The following is a 23,516-nucleotide window of genomic DNA, read 5'->3' as shown; positions in this document are numbered from 1 at the left end:
TCTCCCAACCAGTCATTACAGAGTTTTTGCGCATTCAGCTCCCTGACCCAGCCCCGGGATAGGCCTTAACCCTTCCTCGGTCCCTGAGGGAGCCTCCCCCTGGCATCCTATGCTTCCTGCAAGGCAGCCAATCCCTTCGGTGGCCATGATATCCTTCAATGAGCTCTTCTGTCCTAGCTCTGGAACTTACATTCTTTTATTTAGTTATCGAACATGGATTGAGCACCCACTATTTCCCAGACTGCGCAAGGCACTGCAAATAAATAAAACAAACATCCCTGGCCTCACGGAGCTGAGAATCTAGACCAGTGGTTCTCAACCTTCCTAATGCCGCGAACCTTTAATACAGTTATGGTGACCCCCAACCATAAAATTATTTTCGTTGCTACTTCATAACTGTAATTTTGCTACTGTTATGAATCCTAATGTAAATATCTGATATGCAAGATGTATTTTCATTGTTACAAATTGAACATAATGAAAGCATAGTGATTAATCACAAAAACAATATGTAATTATATATGTGTTTTCCGATGGTCTTAGGCAACCCCTGTGAAAGGGTCGTTCGACCCCTAAAGGGGTCGCGACCCACAGGTTGAGAACCGCTGATCTAGACACTGAAGCAGCAAGAATGCAAGAGGTCCCTGCTCTGACTAGCATTCAAGTCTAACCCTTGATACTCAGCTCAGTCCAGGCTAAGTCTCTCGCTCCAGGATGGGAGCCCCGCTGCTGGTCTGGGTCCTGCTTCAAAAGAGAAAGGACACGCGAATGTGTCCTTCTGGTGATGGTGATGCCAGTCACCGACAGCCCGGATGGAGAGAAGCTGACCCTCCTTCCCGATGGTACAACCAGCCCTTATTTAGGTCAACTCTGATTTCTGATGGTTTTCCCTTTCCCCTTCTCCACGGGCCTGCCACTGAGCTAAAACGGTTTTGACAGGGTAAGCATATAGATTCTTGGAGAACGGAAGATCATGAAATCACCCAGATCCTATTGATCTCTAAAACTCTAGGGGTTTCTGATTGTCATGAGCCACGCACTTCAGTCTGAAAGCATACTGCAGTTTTAAAGGAATATATTCACCTTTATTAAAATGAATAAGGCATTTATTACTACCTGCAAAAACCCAGCATGATTGGTACTATTCCTAACTTCATACATAAAGAAGCCTAGAGGGGTTACATAACCTGCCTAATATCACAGTTTGGAAGCGATGAGGCTGAAGTCCCAATCCCTGGAAGCCTTACTGTCAGAGGTTTTCCTCCACCACTAAACTATGCTCCTGTTCTCATCAGCATAGAGGACACTGTGCCTTACTCATCACGAAAGGGATGGTGAGGGATGGAAGGCGGTGTCAGAGGTCCGAGAGAGCAGGAGCTTTTGCCCTGTGGTTCCTGCTGTCGCTGCTGCTTTAGAAAGTGTGTGTGTGCAGATGTATGTGTTCTTGTTTCCCTTCAGGCTTCCAGTCACACAGACTTTGGTCTGATTTCTGACTCTATCACTTTCTAGTTGTATGACCTTGGGAACATGACATAATAACATCAACAATGTATTGGCTATTTGCTATGTGCTAGCCACTGTGCTAAGTGCTTAGCATGCGCTGTCTTATTAAATTAAATTAAATCTTCATAAAAACCCAGACAAGAGCTAATATTATTCAGAGTTTAGAGCGTGTGGGACAGACTGAGAGGGGATAAGAAGTAATAACCTTTCCAAGGTCAAAGAGCCAGGGAGGGAACAGCGGTGGCTCATACTGAGTGGGGAAGAGGTTGAGGCAGAGGTATCCTTGTGGGCACTCTGCCACGAGATGGTTTAGGACTGAACTTGGGAACTAGCACCCACTGCCAGTGGTGACAACTCATAAGGACCCTGAGGATGAACACTGGAGACGTACATCCTGGGTTCGAACCCTGGTGTCTAGCTGTGCTATCCTGGGTAGGTTACTTAACTTCTCTTGGCCTCAGTTTCTTCATTTGGTAAACATAAATTAATACCACTGTATACCTCAAGGTGTTTCTGTGAAGATTAAGTGAGGCTTTACCAGGACTGGAGGCAGTAGGTAATCAATAAATTATAATAAACTACAGAGATCATTTTAATTTTGAGTAGTTCTGATTCAACAAGCTTTATTTCCATATGATGAAATGAATGAGCAAGAATAGCTTATTTTTGAAGTGTAAAACTCCTCTAAAGAATCAGAAATGTCAGGATCTGGGTACATCCTTAGATCTGTCCTCTCTTTTAGTTGTTCGGACCAAGTGCAGAGCTGATCTTTTCTTTAAATATCTGTATTGATTTCAGAGAGGAAGGAGAGTGAGAGAGAGAGACATCAATGATGAGAGAGAATCACTGACTGGCTGCCTCCTGCATGCCCCCTACTTGGGATCTTGAGCCCGCAACCCGGGCATGTTCCCTGACCAGGAATCGAACCATGACCTCCTGGTTCATAAGTAGATGCTCAACCACTGAGCCACGTGGGCCAAGCAGTTCTGCTCTTTTATTTCTTTCCTACATGGATATGTCTGACAAGGCTGGTAACTCTGAATTACTTGTTACAACAAAGGAAATGTATCAGAAAACCTGACATCTGACATTTCTCAGTATCTAGCATGAATATCTTGCTCACAGCCCACCAGCCAGGACGGCCCTCATTCTCTCGAAGAAGGGACACGATAAACGAGAATTCAGAGGCCTGAGTCTCATGAGCTGAGTGATGACAGAATACTCAGGGTCATAATGATTGGGGCGAAGACCTGATTTGGAGAACCAGCAGATTTGTAAGATTTTCCATGAACAAGTGCTTTTTTTTCTTTTCTTTTTCTGAAATAAGTGTTATAAATATATCAAAAGTACTTCAACTATTTTTCAAATTAAACTTCCTAAAAAGAGAACCCATTCTTAGTTTTACACCTAGTTTTTTCTTAGGTCCATCTTGGGTCTTGAGTCCATCCTGAACATCCTGTAAGGGAACTGGGTCATTACAATGTTATCTCCCAAGGAATCACAAGGAAGGAGTCCACACAAGGTCCTATTTAATGATGGTAGGTATTCAGCAAAGTCAGCAAAAACCTGAGTTTGAAACAATATTGCTAAGTCAGGGACCAGAAAGCAATTCATTAATAAATGTGTCAAATAATTTCATGCAAATATAATCTACATTCTTTCCACTTTTAGGATAGCACAAATAAACGGATATCTATAAAGAGGCAAGCTAATGAATTTTTCATGTTTGGAAACAGTGGAAGAAGTCAATTAAAAATTTCTGCTTAGAAACAGAAAATAAACTGCCTATATTTGCACACTGGTCTAATCTTTCAATTCTAAGAATTTAATATTTCAGATAATTGCCCAATTTACAGGATCATAAACTGAAATGAATGGCATGCCAGAAGTTCTATCCTCCCTTCAAACAGAAACATTTTAATGGCTCTTCTACAGTACTTTTCAAAATCTGACTGTAATAAAAGCTACACTAAACAAGACAAATAAAAAATTCTAAAGGCCTCAATCAGGCCACAATGCACCATAAGTCCACGTTTACCAGCCATGCTTAGGCATATTTGATACTGAGGAAAATCTCTTTAATTCCCAGAATCCATCCATTGCTCTGCAGACATTGGCAAGGGGGCCCCTCAAATGTATTGCAATGTCAATAAATAGCACTGCATAGAGGCAAGGGCACTGGATTAGAACTCAGAGACTTAGATTCTGGCCTTAGCCCTGTGCTTCAGAAATTGTGAATTATCAGTCCCCTATTTCTAAGATCTTTACAGCACCACTATTTTTTGAAATCGTGTACCTTTTTCTGCATGCCCCCAAAAGTAAGCACTAAAACTCTAAATTTGACTGTATTGTGCCCTGCTTTTGTGAAGTTACTTTACTGATAAAATATTAAATACATTTTTAATTAAATAACGCCACATTCACTATGTTCCATTAAAAATATTTTGAAGTTAGAGTTTTAAAGTAATTTTATAAATGTCCATAAGTTCAATCTATCACTTTAATCTTAATATTTAGTTAAGTAATTCAAAATGATATGTGTGTATACATATGTATAAGAATTCTAGGTAATGCCCTAGCTGGTTTGGCTCAATGGATAGAGCGTCGGCCTGCAGACTGGGGGGTCCCAGGTTCGATTCCGGCCAAGGGCACATGCCTGGGTTGCGGGCTCGTTCCCCAGTAGGGGGCGTGCAGGAGGCAGTCAATCAATGATTCTCCCTCATCATTGATGTTTCTATCTCTCTCCCTCTCCCTTCCTCTCTAAAATCAATAAAAATATATAAAAAAAAGAATTCTAGGTAAATAAAAAAGGAAAAATGCATTTCATAGGCTGACTTGAGAATAATGCAAACTCCTTAAGACTGTACCATATACATCTTTAAAAACTGCAAATTCATTGCCAATATTAAGAATCAAAGCATCAAGATTTCCCTTTTCTATTTTTACATATGAAATCTACTACCCAATGTATTGCACTAGAAAGACTTCAAAACATTCCATTTCCTTATACTTTGAAGTCTAGAGGGAATAAAACTTAATTATTTTCAAGTGCAAATAAAACTCTTTGTTGAACACTTTTACTTTTAAAAATAAGCATCTGAAATAAGCACTACCAAAGACAAATCTTATTTTTCCCCTTGTAAAACTATTAGTCAACGTTCTTCTTTTTCATCTTTAAAACCTGAGTTACATTTTTACTTATTGAAGGGAAAGAGTTTCAGTGTGACAGTAGCTAATCTCCTTGATTCCAGCTATAGGGAATCAATGACAAGATTAAGTCCATTGAAAGCAAAGGGGGAAAAAGAAGACATGATTGGATAGTAAGGTCACCAAAGACCTCATTTCAGCATTGGTGTCTTAATATCATTTTGCAGATTACCGCCCATGAATGGAGGAGGCTGGGCAAAGAACAAAGGGTCATCGATAAATAAGTGTTGCCACAAAAACTAAAATGCTGAAGAAGTGGTTTGTGATGTTCACCCTCAGAAGCTACTGATCTCTCTTCTACCAATTATTACATGCAAACACCCCACATATGTCCTTCATCCAGGTTAGGTATACCCATATGAAGTTATTTTTCCCCCCAAAAAATAGGTGCAGAGAATACTTATTTAAAAATAAACTGAAAGTAAGGCCCTAAAAGAAGAGACTGCTACATTTAGAATGCTAAGCTGTAATTTTTGACAAAGGACAATAATGCGCCCTAGCTCTACCAAGATCCGAGCTGCTCTTCCTACTCCTTTTGAATTAATTATGGGTTTAGGAATTTGAGTTTTAAGAATTTGGGGATATAATCATCGAATGTTTTTGGTTTGAAACATGAACAAGGAGATGAACAGAACACAGGCTTTGAAAAATAAACCGTTTCTACTTTATGTTTCACAGTTTTAACTCTCCCTAGGATTTCTCTTGCTAGCTATACAATGCAGATGGTGAAGGAGGAAAAAAAAATGCTTCATAGAATCCAGTGCTATTCAGTCTACATGAACCCCACATTTTATCTTCTCAACAGCTCCCTAGAGAAATCGGAATCTTACCTTCTCACATCTTCTGCAGAGGCCTCTTGGTGCTGTGAAAACTCCTGAGGTCTATGTCAAACGGCCATTGTCTCGCTCCCAGGGTCTTAGGGGCTTGGAGAAATCCCAACACCTGCTGCTACCACTGAGCATCGAGGCCAGGAAAGCTCCAGGGTCTGCCAGCGGGATCACTGAGCCACAGCCAAAGCTTGGGAAGCCTTAACAACTGAAAGCAAGTGTAGAAGGCAACGTGGTACCCAGCACTGGGCTCAATTGTAGCAGCAGGGGGAGGAATGTTCCGGCCCTCACAAGGGTTTAGAGGCAGCCATCAGGGGACCCAAGGCTCTGTGGATGGACAGGGCCAAGGAAGTGGAGACAGGGCCACACAGCAGGAGACCCTAGGGGGAGGGGAACAACTAGCGCAGAGCTCAGGTAGCGCTTGAAAAGAATCACCAAAAATCCCCCGACAGAACACAAGAAGCGATGGCGAAATGCAACAAAATACATGGAGACAGGCCATTCTAGCATCCCATACGACAGCCAAAAACACAGTGGAGGGGGGACATGGAGCTCTAGCTCTAGAAAGAAAAGTAAGGAAGACATATTATAGTAGGCCTACTGCAGTTGAGGTTAAAAATCTAACACATTTCAAAAAAAATTCCCAAATCCTGCCGTCATAACATTTACATCATGATAAGGAAATGTACGACTATTAAATGTCCAAGGGTGCAATCTACAAGGAAACAGAGATTAAAGGCAAAGGTGTGAGTTATCCAAGGGGAAAATGAAAAGACAGAGAGAAGGTTACATGGAGAAGGAATCAAAATCACTTTTGAAATCAGTACAGCACATTTTATCAGATACATTATGTTCCGTTATGATCAGATGAGGAATACTGAAGGAATTCAATGAGATAAGAGAAGGAGAATATGGAGAAAAAGGAGCGAGTGGATAAAGAGTGTTCACAGATGAAAAGGGGAGAGGTAGGAGAAAAGGGGAAAAGAAAAGAGGAGGAAGAAAGGAAAGTGTGGTTAACTTAGTAGATTGCAGTGCATTGTCAAATTTGTCAAATAAACTACTCACTAAGACTCTCCTGAATCTCGACTTCATGTTATATTTTCCAAGGAGATGCTTATAGCTTGCTAAACACTACTCACAGCTCTTCAACTGCTCAAAAGCCCCCAGGAACTCCTCCTCTTCAGGAGCCCACTAAATATTAAATATTAAACAGCTACAAGAGACAGACGCTAGGACAATTTTGCTTTAATGAGCTGGATAAAAATCAAGTCAGGAATTAAATCTAAACAGAACTTTAGTAATCCCTAATATGTATCAAAATAAAAACAATCAGTCTCTCTTAGAAATTGTCACTTTTTCAAGACCAGAAGCAAATTAACCAGTATGGTATACGTGTTTTATAATTAAATAAGAAGAAACTCTACTGCCTGATAGTAGTTATGCCCATGTCATTCTTGAGCTCAAGTATTTACTTACATTTTTGTAACCCAAGTTAACTAAAATAGGGATAATGTATTTCATTTGATTTCAAATAGCTCAGATAATCTTGTGTCTCACTTCAGATATATATATAGTTATGTTCTCTTAAATGTAATGCTATTATATATACAATAAAAGTAGCTTTTGCTTAGGCAAACTCAATTATGTCCAGTAAGTAACTAAGCCAAACATTTTTATAAAATAACCCTTATTCTACAAAATAGTTGGTATTGACTAGGCAACTAGTATTTTAAATATGAGAGAACTGAGTTTTTATAAAGGAAGAAGATGAGGAAACTGAATGTCCCTCTAAAAATACTTTCAGTGTATGAACAGTGCCTAAGTTTAGATATTGATTTCAACTAACTTAATTTTTTAAAACATATCTTGTCAATAGGATAGGTTTAGATAAGAAAATATTCAGAGACTCCCTATGGTAAAAACCAAATGGAAGTGGATTTTTTAAAACATTACAGTCTGATTTTAAGTATTAAAAATCAATTACAGTTTGTTTTTCTGACCCACGTTCTCAATCCCACTCACAAAAACCAGTTTCATACTCTGGTTTCTCTTCAGATCGTATAAATCTTTTGCCTTTTACAAAAACCAGTTTCAACAATATAACTTTTTTTAAATGTGCAAGAAAAAACAAGGAAGTGGATACATACTGCCAATGTGAAATGGCAGGGTCCATTTATAAAGCTCTTCAGATTAGACGGTATGTCATGATTATTATCCATGGAAATAGAAAAATTGGCAATAGCTTTTTAAAGATAAATATTGTATTGCTACTACAGTGTCTTACTAAAGTAATAAGATCAGACCATCTAAACCAGTGTTTCCCTGTTGCTAAGCATCACAAAAGGATAAATTTTTTATAAATGGGCTCAGTTGCATCCCTACACCTAGTCTGGCAGCACAGTAGGTGTCCAATGAATATTAATTGGCTGAATGGTGGTGCCACATGTGAGAAGACACTCCTCAGAAAGATTGCATCCTAGGGGGTAGGTTATGGTCAAATGAATTTCTTAAAAATTAAAATAAAATTAAACAGGTGAATTCCTGCATGTCTTGTCAGAGCCTTTATTATACTACTATACATTCCTAAACTCTACCTTTTTTTATGAAATACCTATTCATCACAGATTAATTATTCTAGAAAGATTTGGTCTACACCTCTATGGCAAACTTAATATTTCTATATCCTGCAATCTTTTAATGAAAGTCAGAGGTAAGCTACTAATTGGCCCATATTCAATTAAAAATTATAAGGTGGAAGGTATATATATATATATATATATATATATATATATATATATATATATATATTTCAAATACAGTAGGCTTTATTTAAAAAATGGCCTCTGCTTCGAGGAAAGAAAATTTGAGATTGAGAAAATTTTAGAGTAAGAAAAACTGAAATATCTCATTTAAATCATTCGCTTGGTCAATAAAGGATTTTGCTCTCGTAAAGTATTGTATTGGTGCATAAATATATTAGCAATAAAGTTTCTTTATTGCTAATGTCCCAGATACTCCTATGCAACTATCTGACTAATATGACGGATATCTTACAAATTTGCTTACAATTATCTTAAATTGAAAAGGCTACTCCTGGCTAGAATTAAATTATGCACATCAAATAATTCTTTGTTTATCATTCAACACTGTTGTGTAAAGGGAGGTTCTCATTTAGAATTGAAAGGAGGAATACTTGCTTTTATTACTAGTGGTCTTTTTTTTTTTTAATTACTACGGCTCAAGTGAAAAACAAGAACACAGATCAAATAGTGACAGGAATTCCATGATAAACTATGCTCCATATACTGAGGTATCTGACAAACTTCAGGATTTATATCTTTTCAAGTAGCAAATCGGGGGGGGGGGGGCGGATATAAACTTTATGTATGGGACACATACAGGATCACATGTGTTAGAACTAGGTTCCTCTCTAAGACAACGTTCTGAGGTTCAGAGTCTCAGAGGCCATTTTCCCATGGATGCCATCTCAGTCCTTGAGAGAGCGAGCCTACCCAAAAGATACCAGTCAACTGGCTCCCCGTGTGCCTTGTTCACTCACCAGCATCCATTAGCCAACTCCATGCTTTATCTTCAATAGATAAAATACGGCTTCTTCGTGCCACGGTGCCATGAAAAGGATCCAGAAGGTTCCCCTTAAACAACATTTCCTGAGTGGCTGCTGCAGCACCGAGAGTAAAGGAGATGCCAGGTCAGCTACGTCTCCTTCCCAGCAACGTTAGCAGCAGCAGCAGCAGAAGCTGGAGCAGAACGTGGAGACCCAGCTCCTGGCAGGATGCTAGCCAAGCACTCTGTTCCCTCTACAGCTACACAGAGTTTACCTGTATGTTTGCGCCTTTCCGGCAGACTGTCAAAACAGGTGTTTTCCTGTGATCAGACTCAGAATCTGCTCCCAAACAAGGTGAGAAATATAGAGTGACTGTGCAATGCGAAGGTTCTAGTTCCAAGGCAAACAGGTTTACTTTATTATTAGGAAGACCGAATGAATCCTTTTTAAATTTCCATTCACCCTTCCCACTCCAACTAAGCAAGCGGATTGCACTAAAATTTCCTGTTAGTGAAAGAAAGGATGTTACCATATAAAATACATGGCCTCGTGCAATTTTGGTAATTTCTTTCCTAATGTTCTATCTGCCTTTCCTGGCACAGGGTCATCTCTTGCAAACGCTCATGTTTTCATAATCTTTACAACGGCGCAAACAGATGGGGAGAAGTCAGGTCTTGTGATCCTATGTTATGGAAGGATCAACGACTTCTCTGCTTCTATATTTTACTCGCATTTGGATGTTACTGATGAGTTTGCTCTTCAACATAAGGAGTGGTTAGAATATGGCTGGACAACAGAATTACGTAGATAACGTCATTAACCAAGCATTCCCTTTACTTAACATTCAGAGATAAAATCCTATAGCTATAAAAAGAATCTAGATTTTTTTTTCATTTAAATAGCTCTGCAAAGGATACGTGAAAAAAAAAACATATTATTTTCCTAATGAGTATTTACTTGAAGAGAAGAATTATAAACTCTAAGATATGCGCTCTCTGCACAGTAGAGAATAACAGCTCTAATTAGCAACATTGAAACCCTACACACAGAGATTCTGAGGATAATATTGTTTCTCGTGTATTAATGTTCACTTCATTATCAAAGTAATAAGAACAATAGCTAACCCACTGAATAGTCATAAAGGGCCAGGCATTGTGCTCTGTGTTTTACATGTGCTATCTCATTTAATCTTTTTTTTTTTTTGGTAAATATATTTTTATTGATTTCAGAGAGAAGGGGAGGGGGGGAAAGAGATAGAAACATCAATGATGAGAAAGAATCACTGATTGGCTGCCTCCTTGCACACACCCAGGCATGTGCCCTGACTGGGAATCAAACCGTGACCTCCTAGTTCGTAGGTCAATGCTCAGCCACTGGGCCACACCGGCCGGGCCAAATCTTCACAGATATTATCACTGCTGCAATTTGCAAATAAGGAAACTGAGGTTCAGTCAGGTTCCATCACATGTTTAAGGTCACCGAGCTCACCAGTGATTTGAAACCAGGGGGTCCGGTTCCAGAACTGCGGCTCCTAAACGTTTCACTAAAACTGCAACATGCGTTTTGGTTCACATTTCTTTGTGTATTTTAAGTTCCCCTTTAATACACAGACATTAGAAAACGTTTACATTTTATAATAAGTAATAAGTATGGTCTTTAATGTGTGCCCCGAAATTCCGTAAGTCCTCCACATGTATCAATTTATTTCAGACTCACAACAATCCAACAAGGCAGACAGCCTCTGATTTAGGGGCACATCTAAGGGATCCAAGGCATAGAGTGTCAGGTAAGCTGCCAGAGGTCAGACAACTACTAAGAAACAACCACTACGGAGCAAATGCAAGCCTCAGATCCAGGGAAGGCAGCCCCTGAGTTGTAGCTTTAAGTCTGTGCCTACTCTCTGCTGTCTTGGAAGCTGATGGGTGTGAGCCACATAGAGAGAGGGAATCAGGAATGCCAGTTCTGGCCAGGACCCTAGCGGGAGGAGGATCTGCTATTCTTTTCAAAAATGTAATATGCATAAAGTACATAAGCTTACATAATACGCGATTCTACATCCATTTCTCTTCACAATGCTCACCAATTTAAGGAGATTAACAAACGCTGTATGTGTTACTCAGATTTTTAAAAAGTGAAGGACAAATTCAATTTTCACTTTTGCTTCAAATGTATCGTATCTTCAGAGGTACTAGCAATAACCTTATTATCATCACAGCGTCGGTCATTCTGCTTTGGGGGATCACCACTGCTGGAAGTCATACTTGTACCTTACTCCATCATTGGCAAATACATTTAATTGTGTGCAGGGCCAAGATAATAATTGTGAGCTTGGAGGAGGCTTCAGAAATCCAGGGATCGTCCCCTGAGATGGGAACTGAACCAACCCTGGACCAAGAGGCTTCCTTGAATATTCAGCAGCTGAAACGACCGTCCTTGAATCTGCACTAAGCCCTGTGGGTCATCTCAGACAGCCCAGGCCAAGAACCGAGGGTCCCAAATGTAAGCCTGAAAACCGAGTGAAGAATACCAAGACCAATCTATCTCTTTAATTTGGCAACAAGCCTGCCTCTCTGGACTAATTTTCGTTAGCTTCAGCTTTTGTGGCTTTAACCAAATGTAAATTAAATTAGCACAAGAAACCATGAAAACTTCAGAAAGACAATAATACAGTTACGGTGAAGGCATCTCGTCTCTGGTAGAATTTAGCCACAAGTAAGAAGAAAAGCAGTCACTTGATGGCATTTAGCAAGAAGAAATTTAGGTGTCCATGTGGCACAGTTTGAGGAGATGCATTAGAGTCTACTTACTCTCAATTTTTTTTTAATAATCAAGTTTCCATAGAAGGAAGATGTCAATTCTTTGCCTATTTCTGGACAACTATCCTCCCTGCAGAATTCTAGCGCAGTGCTATCAGACATTGTACCCACAAAAGATTGGCTTTCTCTTTGGCTGACAATAAGATTTATCTGTCTTCAATGTTAACACTGAATTAACACAACAGTTATTCTAAACACATCTGACATCTTTTGGGTGAGCAAAACAAAGTGACCCCCATGGGCTATTACATACGACAATCATAACAAATGATTTTTATGGCCTTGGCAATACTAAGTGATACACTGGGAAGATCATGACTCATTTATGCAGTCATACAAATATATATACATATATATATATATATATATATATATATATATATATATATATATATTTAAATTCTTTTACTGACTGCTAAACTTACCTAGTACAGTAACAATTCTTATTTCTTGCTGATGTTGATGTTAATGGTGGTGCAATTAAAAACACAGAAAAATAGCTGGCCGGTGTTGCTCAGTGGTTAGAATGTTGGCCCATGCATGGAAGGGACTAGGGTTCAGTTCCTGGTCAAGGGCACGTACCTAGGTTGCAGGCTAGATTCTCCACTCTGGTCAGGGCTCTTGCGGGAAGCAACCAATGTGTCTTTCTCACATGGGTGTCTCTCTGTCCCCCGCCCCCCCCCCCTCCCCGCCTCAAAAGTCAATGGAAGAAATATCCTCAGGTGAGTATTAAAAAATAATAATAATTTAAAAAAACATAGAAACATAGGTTTCTGATCATTTTAACATGTTACATTTAGAAAGATCGATCAACAGAAGTTAAATGAATAAATTAGTATCTTATTCTCCAACTCTAACTGGGCCTACTCTCTTTTATTTAATTCCTTTAACTTGGCTTGATCTGGAAAGAAAAATATTAATGAATATCAACTCTAGGTGGTACTTGGGTCAAAACAGGTGAGGTTGCAGTGAGCTCCCAGCTTCTCCTAGAAACCAAACAATGTACCAACCATAACCAATCCTTAACTAATACGAAGTCAGCCAAATATAAACTGGTGACCTAAAAGGGAAAAGCTCCAATTATGCATTACAATTTCCTGAGTCATTTTGTCCTCACAACTTTATGCTTTAAATAAACCTATGCTTTAAATGCTAGCTAAAGAAAATCTACGAGCAACTCAGTATGACTTAGTGTTTCCAAGTCAGGAAAAGGAAGAACTTTCAGTGTTTGAGATAACGCTTGTTTTCTGTAGTTTGGAAAATAAACATTTCCTATGCAGTTATTCCTGGGGGACAGCGTGTGTGTGTGTGTGTGTGTGTGTGTGTGTGTGTGTGTGTGTGTAAGAGTGGAGCAGGGGAAAAGAAAGAAGGGAGAGAGAGAGATTTTTTAGCAGTAATTTGGCGTTCATGTAAACTGCTTATTTTGTGCTGGAGTTAGAATTTATCTCAGCAAGTTATGTGCACGTGAGCTGTGAAAGTATTGCAATTTAACATAAAATCAACAGGAAACACTTACTTGATTGCATATCACATTTCTATGGATTCAATGATACATAATGATATAATCCATATAGTTACATACAATAGTAGAAGTCGTGGGTCTCTAAATTAGATTAATTTGATATTTCAATATACATAAGCCATTTTTCTACAATTAAATAATATTTTTTCTGTATATCTTTGAATGAATAGATTTTATCCTGAGGTTCTGCTTATATAATCCTAAAGATACCTACTTTACTTAAATACATCTTATGTGATTTTTTATTTTCTGTAGTTACTACAGAATGACTAAGAGAAATAACAGTTTTATACAGGGTGTCCCCCCAAAATGTATACACTTTAACAGCAGATAGCTCAATTTTGGAAATGAAACGTATTTTAATAAACACAGCTTTATAATTATTCAAAATGTGTGTATACCTATTTTGAGACACCCTATATTTGTCAAGTATGGATGGATACATAACCTATCAAATGACATTTTAAGATATCAAGGCACTAGTAAGATCTTTCACTGAAATTGTCCACCTTCCCATGTGTTAGTTGGAAATGCATCATATATGCTTGTCTTCCATATCTGTATACAGGATTGTAAATTAATAGAACAAAATGCCATTTCCATGTCAGGTATATACCTATATCTACCAGTTCTGTAAATTCTGATTACACAACATTGAGTCCGGTATATTATTGTTCCCGTTTGACAGATGAGAACACTCGGAGATGTTGAAAAATGTGTCTAGGAAGATGTGCTCCAAAAATGCCCGAATACCTTGGATAGAAACCAGGTATTAATGGGATCCCACTAACCAACACATACACACACAATGTTTACTATTTTTGTTTTCTCTTTATAGGGACTGTCATATATATATATATATATATATATATATATATATATATATATATATATACTAATAAAAGAGAAAAATGGTAATTGGCGTACGACGATACCCTTTTCATTGGCTAATCAGGGCTATATGCAAATTAACTGCCAACTAAGATTGGCAGTTAACTGCCAACAAGATGGCGGTTAATTTGCATATGTAGGCACAATGCAGGGAGGCGAAAGGGAAAGCAGGAAGAAGCCCCCTGCCACTGACAGTGATCGGAAACCCAGGGGGGAGCTAAGAGCTGGGGGGCAGGGCAAAGGCGGCCCTGGGGCCGCCTTTGCCCTGCCCCCCAGCCATGATTGGAGAATCAGGTGCCTTTGCTGCCCTGGCCAGTGATAGCAGGAAGTAGGGGTGGAGTCAGCGATGGGAGCTGGGCACGGTCGAAGCTGGCAGTCCCAGGAGCTAGGGGTCCCTTGCCTGGGCCTAAAGCGAAGCCCACGATCGCAGGGCCGCTGCAGCTGTGGGTCCCCGCTGCCCGGGCCGGACGCCTAGGCCAGAGGCGTCAGGCCTGGGCAAGGGGCCTATCCTGGGATTGGAGGGTGATGGGGGTCAACGCCTGAGGGCTTCCCAGTATGTGAGAGGGGGCAGGCTGGACTGGGGGACACTCCCCCCTGCCCCCCCACACACACCCAGTGCACGAATTTCGTGCACTGGGCCCCTAGTGTGTGTGTGTGTGTGTGTGTATATATATATATATATATATATATACACACACACACACACATATGACATATAGAGTTATATTTTTAAGAATTTATAAAAATTCTTAAAATAGTTGGAGATTGTTACTCCTTTGGTTGTCAGATAAATGCATAAGTGAAAATTATTTCAAACCAAATAGCATGCATATTTTAAGATGCAAAGAATGCTTTTATTTAATCAACACATGAATGTAGAACATGAGTTTGTTTTTTAAAAATAATACATTTTCTTTGTGTATGTATGGCATTGCTGGCTGGCCTAAGATAAGTCACCTCAGCTAAGAAGTAAACATTGTTCTTTTATTTTTGCAGGGTTCTCTTAATCCCTAATAAAAAATTTTGCCCATTTTTGTTTTTATTTGTTGTTAATACAAATTTTATGTTTTGTAATTAAATGCAATCAGTATTATTCCTTTTTCAAAAGCCCAGTTTCACTCTTAATTAGCTCATATCTGTCTTTTTTTATGGCACTTCCAGATCTACTTTCCTGTTTAAAATATTTCTTCCCCCACTCTCCACCCTTTTTTTTTCTTCCAGAAATGACTAATCTTCCTGTTATTCTATTCTGTCAGTTTTTCCCCTGTATTCTTCTCATGTTGCATAACATTTACTTTTCACTGACTTCTTTTAGAGTTTTGATACTACATTCTTTATGCTAGCCTTCTGTTTTCAACAAATTAAAATAGTCAATATTTATGGATTAGTTAATTTGACAATTGTGCTATGCAGATCAAATTTCTCTTTAAGTCAAAAATGCAACTATTCTTTCACTTGACAGAATATAAATATCCAATTTTTATATATTTTTATATATAAAAATTAAATTCAGTCTAAGCCTCAGACTTACCAGTTAGCACAATTAAAGGGCTATACTTTTCATCTCTTTTAAATGTTTTACTAAGGTGCTAACAAAGAAACAGAATACCATCTCTAGAACTCTCTTGCTTCCCAGGAGTTATCCATAACATCATAAAACATGTTAGCATAGACAGACCTATAAGCAGAATGTGAAGTGGTTCCATCTTTCTGATTTTCAATTGCAAAAAAAATACTTCGAATTACATGCCAAAAAATTGCCTTCACCCTAATCTCAAATAATTATAACAGCTATATAATAGTAGCTGAACATGAGTAAAAGAGTCGTTTCTATTCCAGAGAAGACATCTGAGAAGATTTTTAGAATTACAATGATTTAAATAGTCATTATATTTAAAATTTACAACACAATATCACATGCCTACCAAAACAATATAAATCACAACCTCAGGTTTCCATAGCACATTTTTTTGATTAATTCAATATTATATCATGGTCATTACCTCATGGTATAGTCACAGAATTCTTTAGAGGAAGAAGTGTCTCACTAGTCCCATTTACAGAGGCCACCGATACAAGATGTTCCAAGAGCTTTAGAAACTGTAACATTTTCTAAAATTCAGAAACACCTTCAAAAATCCTAACAAAAACTTTTTAATTATAGGAGATAAAAACATCCATAAAATGTCACCCTCACTTCCCTAAAAGAGAAGTCAAATGAAATTCAAATACCTGCTTATATTAAAATAGCACAGAATTCCACCACTTAAAGTAAGTGAGTCTTGGGGAGAATCCCCATTACTCCACCTTCCTATTTTCCCAAATAACAATAACATCCTTGTTTGTCACATGTAATGTCCTATATAGAAATATTTCATTTGCTTTGGGTCAGCAGGAGCAACTTAATTTTCAAATCCCCTTGTTGTCCTACTTTAGACACAAGGGCCAAGGAATCTAAGAGCAGCTAAAATTATTATTAGTTCAAATGTATAGTATAAACACTAAATATTATAGTAAGCAAAACAGATTCATAAACATGTTTATTTTTTAATCACATCACATTATGAGTAGAAAACAAACCCAAACTGTATATTCTATGGAAAAGCAAAGCATAGATCTACATCCCCAGCAGCTAGCACAATGCTGGCCAAGGAAAAAAATGCTCAATGTGTATATTCTGAGTGAATAAATGCCATCACATAGAAGTATAGTTATGTAAAAAATAAAAGAAGAAAAAGGGACTTTTTGGCACCACAAAAAAATAATGTTACCAAGGTATATTAATTAAAAAATATATAAGATTTGGAGAAATAATTAAGATAATTTATCCAGGGAAAACTTGGTAAAAATCTGTTGGAATACTTTGAACATATCTATACGGAGTTTATATTAGAAGATAATGTCTGATTTGAAAATTGACAGAATCATGCATTTTCTACACCTTCTGATATGGAGTTTCCAATTGGTTATTATGTAAAGCTCTTTATAGAAAAACTCCAGGTAATAAATGCAGCAGGAATTATGTAATTAAAATCCCTTTAAAAAAAATCATGGAACTATAAAATAATCAACAAAGGGTTGTAAAACCACTGGGTCCAATTCTGGTGGAGAATGTTTTGGGGTTGGCCCAGGCTCACCTGAAACCATTGATAGATTTCAGCATCATTAACATAATTTTATTAACCAATGTCACCCCAATAAATTCAATAAAGACTTTTTAAAAACATTGTAAAGGAGTAAAATACATAAATAAAACATGATTCATTACAAAACAAATGTGGGGACAAATGAAATGATGCCCTCCTGATGCGATATAAATGGAAGTTCACTGAACCATCTAGCAAGTATTCTCACCAAATAATGATAAGTAACAGTAAATGAACTCAATTCTAGCTTTACATTCTAGTCTACAGGAAATAGGAGTGACAGAGGAACAAATTAAATGACAGGATAGAGAAGCAAGTAGCTAAATTCTGAATCTCAGACCTGCTCTAGGACGATGACCTGAATTTTTCAACAAATAAAGACATGGTGGGGGGGGGGGGGGGGGAGCAGGAATTATCGTAGATTAAAAGAACCTTAAAAAACATAACATAGAAACAAAATGTGTATATCTCATTTAGAAGCTCATTTGAGCAATCCATCTATAAAAATAAATAGATGTGCCAACTGTGAAAAACTAAGCATAAAGTGGGTATTGTTATATAATAAAATTATGGTCAATTTTGATAAATTTGGAAATAGAGTTATATTTAAAACAAATTCTTGCCTATTACAGATACATACTAGAATTTACAGGTAAAATAATAAGATGTCTGATATTTGTTTTAAAATACTTAAGGGATTTCTTTTAAAATGCATGTTGATGGTAGTAATAAATTAAACAAGATGGGTAAGATGTTGACTGATGCGTACATGGGTAGATGCATAAAAAATACTGATACACACACACACACACATATACACACATGCATACACATATGGATTATTGCAATGTTTTCTCTGAATTTAAAAACTATCAAAATATAGGAAGATAAAGAACAACCGAACTTGCTCTTGTATTTCTGACCCAGGATCACAAAACCTGGTTGACAGGCCAGGCCATGCTGCTTAAATCTGATTGGCTGACCTAACTCAATTCATTTACCTCTGTGAACATGAATGTCTATATCTGTAATGGGGAAATAACAGCCTTACCTAATTCAAAACATCATATATATGTGAAATGAATTATAAACTTTTTAAAAATCTAAAAATATAGGCATCATTATTAAAATGTTTTGTTCTTCACCTTCATGTCCCACATGTGTATATTATCTCTTCAGTTAAGTCATAGGTCTCTAGGAGCAAATTCCATGTCTATTCCTTCAACCAACAACCATTCAACATATATTTCTAGTGGGTCTAGTGCAGCCGTGGGCAAACTATGGCCCGCGGGCCAGATCCGGCCTGTTTGAAATGAATAAAACTATTGAAAAAAAAGACCGTACCCTTTTATGTAATGATGTTTACTTTGAATTTATATTAGTTCACACAAACACTCCATCCATGCTTTTGTTCCGGCCCTCCGGTCCAGTTTAAGAACCCATTGTGGCCCTCGAGTCAAAAAGTTTGCCCACCCCTGGTCTAGTGTCTGGCAAGTATTTCACTCAATGGTAAGAACATAACAGTGGTAAGTCACAGGCCATGTTCTCAAATCCAGGGAGGGAGAGAAATGCAAAATTGTGATTCATGTGCCAAGACAGTTATAAAGATATGAATTTGGTATATTACAGGAACAAAGAGGCAGGACAACAGTATGGCCAGGCCTGAGGTGAGGAGAAGCTTCCTAGAGGAGATAATGTGTGCACTAAATCGAAATATGTAAAAAAAGTTTGCAAAACTCATAAAGGGAGAAAAAATATTCCAAGCAGATAGGCAGAAAGAATAAAGGATGTTAGGTTGGAACGGCAAAAAGGGACTGTGGCTAATACTCTGTGTTACAGGCATTAGGTCTCAACCAATGACCCATGTAGACTCAGAAAAATGCTCAGCACCTAATAAGAGATCAATAAATATCTATTAATTTAAATACAAAGAGATATTTTGATAGTACACATAGATAAATGTATTTCTTATCAACCTCACATCAATCTTGAGGTAGATAATATTATTATCTCTACTTTACAGATAAGGGCAATGGAGAACAGAAGGGCGAAGTAACTTGCTGAGTCACTCAGTTCGCAAGTGGTATATTGAGTGATGTCTGAGTGTTTCAAACAGTTTGGAAAGAAAATATTTGAAAATAAAATGCTACATGGCTAGTCCACATGGTCAAATGATTTAGAGAGAGATGACACTGCTAAGTGTTTTATAAGGGCTCTCTGAGGAAGAGGAGGACCCGCAGTTCTCGCATTTGTCAGTTTCCATAGTGTAGAAGTGTAACTGTTTCTACCATGGCCAATTTCAAGCTGCCAGCAGGAAGTCACTGAACATGGAGCTGGGAAGAGATCTTATGTGAGCCAGCTCCAGCATATCACTGCCCACAGCCTCCAACAAGTTATAAGTAGAGAGTGAAAGTAACAGGTTAATTGTATGACCAGAGGAAAACAAGAAAATCAAAGAAAAGGGGCAACTGCTAACTCTATTGTTTATAGGGTTCTGTATGCAACTAGCAGTTCATTTATATTTGAAATTAATGAATTCCTAAGGAGTATAATGTAATATATGACAGGCAATGAGGATAAAGAAGTAATTCATAGAGATTCCTCAAGGAAACATACATTTTCTATGAATGACAGGGTTGACATTTTAAAAAAGTATTCTTTCAATGTTATTAATGAACTGTGATTACTAAGTGATTTCCTGCTAAATTATTCCTCCCTCAGGGAGCACACAAAGGGATTTATTTCCATCTAGAGAAGTCGAAGGAAACTATTTGATTGGGGTCAGCAATAGACATTACAACCAAAAAGGGGAGGGGAGGTATTTTTGCATATCTTGCTTTGTACAAATTACCTGTCTTATAGAAAGTGTTGAATGATATTTATCAGAAGGATAGAGCAAGAAAGCCAATCATAGAACTAGATACATATATCTTATTTGTATGTTAAGAATATACATATATATGTGTGAATTCAAATTACTAATATTATTATATTTATATTATTGCTTTAAAAACATTCCTTTAGGTTCCTCATTTAACAATAGTGTTGAATGAATCATCATGGTTAAATTTTATATGTGTATAAAAGAGATTTTGAATTATTAATATTAATATATTGTTCCTATCACCTTACAAAGTTTCTTTATCGTTTAACAATAATGTCCAATGAATAAATATATCTAGATGAATTTTAAATAAAATATAAAATCAATTATTCACATAGAATGCAAACATAATAGTCAGAGAGAAGAAACTTACAATTAGCAAAGCAAAAAAGATCAATTCTACACAAATTTTTTTGGAGGTCTAGCAACCTAAAACTAGTGTGTCACCATTTTTGGCATGGAACAACTCTACTGGTGACCTGTGATTGAATCTGGCTCTCATAAAACTGCTGTCTACCTCGCAGTTAAGAGAATACTGTCTTAAATGGACTCCACTGAGCACATGTAAGTCATTAGCTCTGTTTAAGCTAGCTAATGCATATGCAAAATATACTTTTGAGCCTTGTTAGAGTCCATGCATATATGCTGCTTTCTGATGTTCTTATCTTAATAGTAGGTGCCAGGCATCTTTGATTGGGTCCATTTAACCATTGATTTTTACTCATAATGTTTATAAATGGCAGGAGTACCACCTTTTCAGTCCACTGCCTTAGGAGAGAAAAATTCACAGAAATATGTGATTAAGATTTTTAAATCAATCACCAACACTGTTGCCTAGTACATAAAATAACTCAGGCAACCAGTTTTGTTATTTCATTAAATTGGCATTTTTTCAGCCAAGTTATCAGACTGAGATGATAATGTAAGTATATATTTTTAATGTTGTGATATCCCAATTAGCTGAGAAGCAGAAACTCAAGTCAAATGATTTTAGTGTTCTGTATACAATGCATCTTTTCATTTTCTTGAATGAAAGAGGTCTTTCAAAGACTTGACTGTGTCAATTTTTAATGAAATGTATGGTTTAATTTAACTGTAATGACTATAATCAGTTTAACAGTTTTGTTTTGTTTTAATCTTGAGTGTGGGAGCAAGGAAGGTTATGACATGGATCAGGAGCTACTACTATTTCAGTTGGCATTCCAAAATTTGTTCCATTTTAAATTCAATAGGAATAAATTAGTATTTGTTGGAAGCTTACCATGTGTCGGGCCTATGGGTAGACATTGGAGATTCATGGGTGATGAAGACACAGTCTCTGCTTTTAAAAAACTTCCAGACAGGAGACATGAAGGTAAAAACCTAACACGGTCTACACTAGGAAAAGGCAGAGTTCTAATGCTTCTCTCTAGCAGCAGTAAAACAACATAGTAAGCAATGTATGTGTTTTCATATGCCTATGCTAAGGTAATATTACCTGCCTTATTAGAATCATATCTAAAACAGCCATGAGTTACATTTTAGATTAGGCATTAAGAGATAGGGTGATAACTGATATGTCCAGATGAAAACAACCACCAAAAAAATCTCAAGCTAAAAATAAATATATATATATATATATATAATCACAATCTCTTCCCGTTAATTTAAACATAGATCTGACTACCCGGTCTTTTGAAATGAATACATCACTATGTCCTATACAAATAGGAAGCAAGACATAAAATGCAGAGTTACTCACAATAAAACTTAAACTGCTAATGACAAAGAAGAGCATCCCAGACTTAGTCTGATGTCTCCTAAGCATTTTAATTATTTGCCAACTTGCAAGTTTAGAAAATGAGATGATCCTCATTATTATCAACAAATAAAATAAACAGAGTACGAAGGTCTTCTCTACACTCATCTCTTCTGAGCATGTAGGAAGGACAGGCTCACTGTCCAAAGCAGCCAGCCAAGGGGAGATTCTCTATAGAGTCTGTATATATCCAGGCCTTACTTTCTCTGAAAACACACTCTGTTTGGAAAACCGCATGCCAAATATAAACTAACAGATCAGCAGAACGTATTCTCCAGGTAGATGACATTTACCAATTGTGAGGCTCCTTGAAGAGGGCCAATGAGTCTCAATGAGTAACGTCTTCATGTTCAAGTGGTGATCGTCGTGTCTGTGACTAGCTATATAATTACTTCACTCTCGCCCTTAATGAGCCTGAAGTACTAAATGTTTAAGCCCTCCTGATGATCCTCTTCAAAGTGGATAAACGTAAATTTCTTAATTGCTAGGACTACTGGCATCCACACATAATCTGGATCATTTTGGATTCTCTAGAACTTCCAGTTCTTTTCAAAATAGCTTATATCATACAACTCCTAAAATAACTGTTGGGGGGGGGGATTAGCAAGTGAACAAGTAGCAGGGGCCCAGGCATTTATGCTTTTCTGAAGCTTGGATTCTCTTGCTTCAGGTTGAAGATCTGCAACACTGTCAAGTTTTCACAGTGGGAGGACAAAACAAATTTTTTATTTCTGAAGTTAGGGTGCGCAGAAATTCAAATGTAACAGAGATGCATAGATGCCTCTATAAGTGCCTCATATCTCTGTTATTCTTATTAGTTCTGTAATAAAAACACAACAAATACAGTTGCAGTCTGGTTCCCAGAACGTGCCTCTCACAATACACCGATGATGCTGCTACAACAGCAGGATGCTTTTGCAACCAAGCATTCTTACTAACGCTGTTATCAAAATAACTGCGTGTTGTGCCAGAGCATCGATGAATTTCTCATTCCGCTCTGAGGCATGGGCTGTATATAAAGCTAACGTACCAGGAAGCTGACCAGGTCCCCGTGAGCTGCCTGCACAAGATAACACACAAAACATGGCATGTGTCCAAATAAGGGCTTGTTCCAGAAATTTACATCAACAGAACAGAAATAGTCCATGATAATGCCAGGTCAATTTAACTAGATGGAACCTACCATAACTGAAGGGTGTTGGAGTTCATAGAGAAATAGTTTATGAACAGTTATATACGTCTACCTAACAAATGGCCCATTACTTTAAAAAAACATTCTCTAAAGTTGAATTTAAAAGCACATGAAATCTGTACACAATTATTGGTCATGGTCAGGAAGAAACATGGCTTGCAATTC

The 23,516-nt window shown here is 37.5% G+C and overlaps 1 protein-coding gene across 30 annotated transcripts in view; it reads right to left on the bottom strand.

Annotated features, from left to right (window-relative positions):
- MBNL1 (muscleblind like splicing regulator 1) overlaps nt 1–23,516 on the bottom strand; it is a 194,483-nt gene that overhangs the window by 95,413 nt on the left and 75,554 nt on the right. The window contains exons 2-3 of one of the 30 annotated variants that reach the window (XM_059686838.1): nt 9,097–9,216; nt 5,541–6,097 (exon numbers count right to left, since the gene is read on the bottom strand). The exons of 27 other annotated variants lie outside the window; for them this stretch is intronic. Coding sequence is in view for 1 of the 3 variants with exons in the window: in XM_059686830.1 (XP_059542813.1) it covers nt 9,097–9,102 (6 nt within the window). In the remaining 2 variants the exon portion in view is untranslated. The remainder of the gene's footprint in view (nt 1–5,540; nt 6,098–9,096; nt 9,217–23,516) is intronic. 2 more of the 30 variants (XM_059686830.1, XM_059686839.1) reach the window with 2 other exon arrangements.

Source organism: Myotis daubentonii, chromosome 3 (assembly GCF_963259705.1).
Source record: "Myotis daubentonii chromosome 3, mMyoDau2.1, whole genome shotgun sequence".
NCBI lineage: Eukaryota > Metazoa > Chordata > Mammalia > Chiroptera > Vespertilionidae > Myotis > Myotis daubentonii.
The sequence above is the reverse complement of the archived record's forward strand: the minus strand, read 5'-3'. Positions and strand labels throughout refer to the sequence as shown.